Source organism: Frankliniella occidentalis, unplaced genomic scaffold (genome assembly GCF_000697945.3).
Source record: "Frankliniella occidentalis isolate FOCC.00 unplaced genomic scaffold, Focc_3.1 Scaffold81, whole genome shotgun sequence".
Taxonomy (NCBI): domain Eukaryota; kingdom Metazoa; phylum Arthropoda; class Insecta; order Thysanoptera; family Thripidae; genus Frankliniella; species Frankliniella occidentalis.
In genome coordinates, this window is record NW_026267211.1 from 1,035,913 (window position 1) to 1,040,527 (window position 4,615).

The following is a 4,615-nucleotide window of genomic DNA, read 5'->3' on the forward strand; positions in this document are numbered from 1 at the left end:
GATATACCAGCGGGCTCATGTGATCGCCGAGGCGTCCCGCCCGCCTGCCTGCCCGGGCCTAGCTTTGTTGTCAAAGAGATGCGCACGCCCTCTGTATACTATTTTTTTGGAGTCATGTGTACGATTTTTCTCCCTTTTTCGAAAATCACAGCGAGGCGTGCGGCGAGGCGCTTTGGTGCGATATTTTACATCGCATCAATAATTCTTTGATCAAAGCGACGACAGAGGGGGTTTGAGAAAGATTGTGAAATGAGGCGACAAATTTATTCACAAAGTGTACTTAAAAACAAATCAGTGGTTATAATATCACAAAATTATGAGCGAATAATTGTATTAGTATAATTATTTTAACAATCAGTCTTTCTCTTCGTCCGAGAAGTCGTCCAGGTGAAAGGCCGCGGCCCGACTGGCGGCCGCCTCCCGCCGCATGGTCTTGCGCGGGGGCGCCGACGACGAGCTGCTGTAGAGCGAGAGAGACGGGAGATGAGTATACAGTACAGTCATCTGGAGCGCGGTCTGGAGCCGTCTGGAGCAGGGCATAGGTCACTCACCCGTTGGAAGAGGTGTCCTCGTCGTCCTCACTGGTGTCGTATCGCAGGCGGCCGGGGCTGGACGGCGGGGACAAGGCTTGCATTATCCGGCCTTTGCCTTCGTTCCAGATGTGAGACTGTTGGGGGCAAAAGAATTAGTTTTAGCTCAAGGCGCGCTAGGTTGAGAAGGTTTCCCAGTGCAGGTAGGGGTTGTGCTGCATATGTGATGGAGGTGCAGAGGCTGGGGCCTAAATGAGGACTAGCTAGCTACTCTGTAAAGGGAAGCCTCGAACATGCTGAGGCAGCGGGGGTGATTCCATGCAGCTTTAGGAAGGGCGGGGAAACGCGTAGAGCGCCAGGAAATGTATGAAAACAAACCCCATCTATACCCCGACCGGTTACTTACTAATCTGCCTTCCCCTCCAAACAAGTGCAGGAATGTGTCAATAATATCTCTTGATTTTTCCTCCCACTTTTGGATAATATCGGTTCGTTTCTCACCAATGTTTTCCATGACTCGCTTTCCCTTGGTTTTTAGCTCGTCCATTTTATTTGCCAGTCGCAGTCTCTTTTCCTGTGGGCGTAGAAACATTAAATTTAATTATTCCGTGCGTTAATGCCTGTCGTGACGACATCCAACAAACAGAATCGGTAGTTTTGACATCGAAATTGCGGTCCCCCTTGCACGCCCTTGGCGCTGTATGCTCACCCTCATGAACGATAGGTTGAGTTCCTTGGCGCTGTAGCCTCGCGCGAGGTTCCTGCGCACGTACATGTCGTAGTCGCGGACGATCCTGGCAACGATGTCGGATGTGGACACGCCCTCGGTGCGCTCAGTGGCCGCGAACATGCCTCGGTCCTTGAGCTTTTGGTACAGGTCCGTGCCGTCGGGGGTGGGGTAGGGGATGTCGTCGTGGGCGACGAAGTCGATCTTGTGCATCTCGAGGAACTCGTCGGTGAGCACCCAGGGCGGGTCCTTGACCACCTCGTCCACGTACCGGCAGTGCCGCACGGCCTCGTAGCGCTCGTCCTCGGTCATCACGGTACGGCCCTTCTTCTTGTGCGTCTGTTTGTCTCCGCTCACTGGCAGAGGGCGAACATTTTAATTTTTTGCGTGCCTTTAAAAAGAAAAGACAAAGAAAACACACACTGTCTTACCTCCGACGATGAGGTACACGTTAGGGAAGAGGTTCTTGGCCTGCATTAGCTGGCGGGAGTGACCCTGGTGAAATAGGTCGTAGATGCCGTCAGAGAACACCCTGACCGGACGGGGGGCTAGAAAAAAATATGTCTCGGTCTAACTCACAACGTTCCAAAATGACAGAGAAAATATTCAAAGTAAACTTCTTACAATAGTTGGTAACTTACCAAGACCCGCCTTGGCTTCGCGGAGTGAAATTTTTCTGGTATAGTCGACATGCTCTCGCCTTAGGATGGCCTCTGGCTCGTCGCTGAACGGCGGTACTGTACAAGCGGCCTGCAATGAAACGTGAGTACTGGTTGGTTACGTATCTTCAGAGAATTGAAAATAAAAATCCACCACAACACCATATCGTGCAGTGTATACGTCAATAGCATTCCGGGGAAAAAAGAGGAAGACTTGTCGCCACTATAATGTAATTTCTTTTCTTTGGTTTTTTCCGCGGCCTGATACACGACCGCTGGCTCAGATAAAGTGAGCTAAAGCAAATACATCTTACCAATGCGAGGGTGGGCGGCGCTGCCTGTGACTTTCCGTTGCTGTGTACGGTGCTTGTCGCCTTGACGTCCGCCTCTGCCCGTGTTCTCTTCCTCTGCGACATCTTATGTGTCTAGTGTGTATGCTTGCGTGGTGTGTCGTCACCTGCTCGGCGCAGTGAAACTAAATCTGCAACACACAGGGAAAAAAACACATACTCATTGGCACCTGTTGATTCATGAAGTTTAAGCTGCAGTAGGGAGGGGAGGAGGGACGAGAGGGGGCATCTGGGAAAAAATTGAAAGTGTGTCACCTGCCATAGCAGTGTGTACACTCTTCCTGTGATTAGATAGAGCGGCAATAATTTTAATAGAGCCGAGCGCAGGCCGGCGCCTTAAACCCGGCGGTTATCGGGTGGGGTGACAGTGTCACATGGTGGCGTGTCTGTGGGGAGGCGTGGCCCCGCGCGGTCACTGCCAGCGTGTCTGCGCCGGCGTGGCCAAATACAGAGAAACAAATTTATGCCCCGCGGACTTTACTTTCGTCACGTCGCTCAAAGGGGACGTCAGCAGAGCGGTGGCCGAGTGACACACGCATGCAGACAAGGCTGGCCGCGCGCATACTCGTGAATTCTCACGAGATCGCGTGAGCTGCCCCCCTCTCCTTCCGTCCCCACCCCCCTCCTTCAGTTTGACACCTGCTTGTCGTGGTCTCGCGTCGTCAACCGGCAAGTCGAGAGATATACTGTACTGGGGTTGGATCAGCTGACTGCCAAGGTACAGCAAGCAAGCCTACCAAGTGAAACCCGACTTGAGCAGCTTTCTTTTACAACTCGCCTGCTCGGCGCCGCGGCGGCCCTTGGCGACCTTACCCTTCATTATTTCTGTGCCACGTGCGTGCTTGGTCGCTGCCAAAGAGCCTTTCTACTGTCATCTTGAAAAATTGCAATTACAGAATTTACGGCGTAAAATAACCGGTTGTCACCGCGTCGCACCTTTGCAAATATAGTACGAAGTCACCTTCGAAATCTGGACGCGACCGGTTCTCGAGTGGAGGAGAGCGCGGGTTACATTGAACCAATCATGAACGCCCGTGTCTAAACAGTCTAGACCATCTCTACACTTAGTTCCGAACAACAAGAGGCACACACATACGTGCTTACGTGTATGTGCGCACGTAAACACTCGCGCTCTCGCCCATTCACTCACTGTCAGCAGCTCTCGATTCGCCGCCGTAGTATCACTATATCACTATACGCCGTCTTCTATTCCCGTCAAGGCTGGCGCGCAGGTGCTCTGCTGCTCTACCTGCCAGTACTTGACACTGGCGGGCCCAAGGTCGGTGCGGCGGCCTGGCTGGCCTGGCGCTGACTGGCTTCTACCTGGCAAAAGGACTTGCCGCGCCCGCGCACTCACTCACTCACTCTCACACACGCACACTAGGGGGACTCACACTTTGGTACTTTCTCGCCGCGAGCCTAGTATGTGCCTGCGGGCCGGCGACGGTCACGTCGCGTCGAGAGAGAAAGAGAGAGAGAGGGAAAGGCAATGCGGCGACGACGGCGACGTCGAGCTAACTGAGCCCCATGAAGCCCTGCCGCGCCGCTCCGCGGCGAGCCCGTTGGTGGCAGCTCTCGGCGGTGACGTCGCGTCCTCTTCCTGCCGCCGCGCTGCGTGTCGGTGACGCAACCACACAACGGACCTAACCCATTCTACTCAACTAACCTGCCGCCCTGCTCGCCCAGTGTCGCACTCGCTCGACTCTCGCGCGCCTCCGGTTCCCCTCTGGTCCTCCTCCTGGTCTGCCTCGAGTGGCGTGCAGTCGCGGACTACAACTCCCCGCTATGTGCCCGCGCGCACCGCTCGCCGCCCGCCACGCCCCGCCACGCCGCGGGCCGCGCCTCGTCAGCTGGCTGCCGCCCAAAAATAAAACGTTGGCGCTTCACCGCTGGCCTGCCTGCCTGCTTGGCCGGGCCTGCAGGCGTGCCAACTTGTGTGTGTGCAGCCCGGCGGGCGGGCCCCGCAGCCGCGCGGCAGGCCAGCGGCCCCGCGACGTGGCTCTCGCGGCGGCGTGACGCGACGCGGCCAGCGCCCTGATAAGCCGCGCGCCGCGCGTCCACCAACCATACTGTATCGTGTCGCCGCGGGGAATTCCCTCGAAGCCGCGCGACCGATTCGCCTCGTCGTTTTGTAATTGGTTTTCTGTGTGCGGTTGGCGGCACTGCGCGCGCTGCTCGGGCCGCCGAGTGGCCAGCCTGGCCGGGTCGGCCCGACCGGGCCTGGGCGATATGCGCCGCGGCTCGGCGCGGCCACGTCACACGGACATGGGCTGATGCAGGCGCGGCGCGCGGGCGAGGCCTGCTGGTGTGGCGTGATCTAGCGCCCGCCGCGCCCCGCCCAAGACAGCG

At 56.6% G+C, this 4,615-nt stretch overlaps 1 protein-coding gene across 5 annotated transcripts; it reads right to left on the minus strand.

Moving 5' to 3' along the window:
- Window positions 1-250: 250 nt before the first annotated feature.
- On the minus strand, window positions 251-4,132 carry LOC113208816 (choline-phosphate cytidylyltransferase A). Of its 5 annotated transcripts, none has more exons than XM_026426009.2 (8): window positions 3,933-4,132; window positions 2,231-2,397; window positions 1,899-2,007; window positions 1,689-1,805; window positions 1,240-1,613; window positions 937-1,104; window positions 552-667; window positions 251-457 (listed from the first exon to the last, which is right to left on the minus strand). In XM_026426009.2, the coding sequence occupies exons 2-8, from the start codon at window positions 2,330-2,332 to the stop codon at window positions 355-357; spliced, it is 1,089 nt and encodes a 362-aa protein (XP_026281794.1). In that variant the 5' UTR covers window positions 2,333-2,397; window positions 3,933-4,132; the 3' UTR covers window positions 251-354. The 5 variants fall into 5 exon arrangements, with proteins under 5 accessions (XP_026281794.1, XP_026281791.1, XP_026281792.1 ...); XM_026426006.2 differs by having other exon boundaries at window positions 251-460; window positions 3,933-4,126; XM_026426007.2 differs by lacking the exon at window positions 3,933-4,132 and adding an exon at window positions 3,661-3,824 and having other exon boundaries at window positions 251-460.
- Window positions 4,133-4,615: the final 483 nt, after the last annotated feature.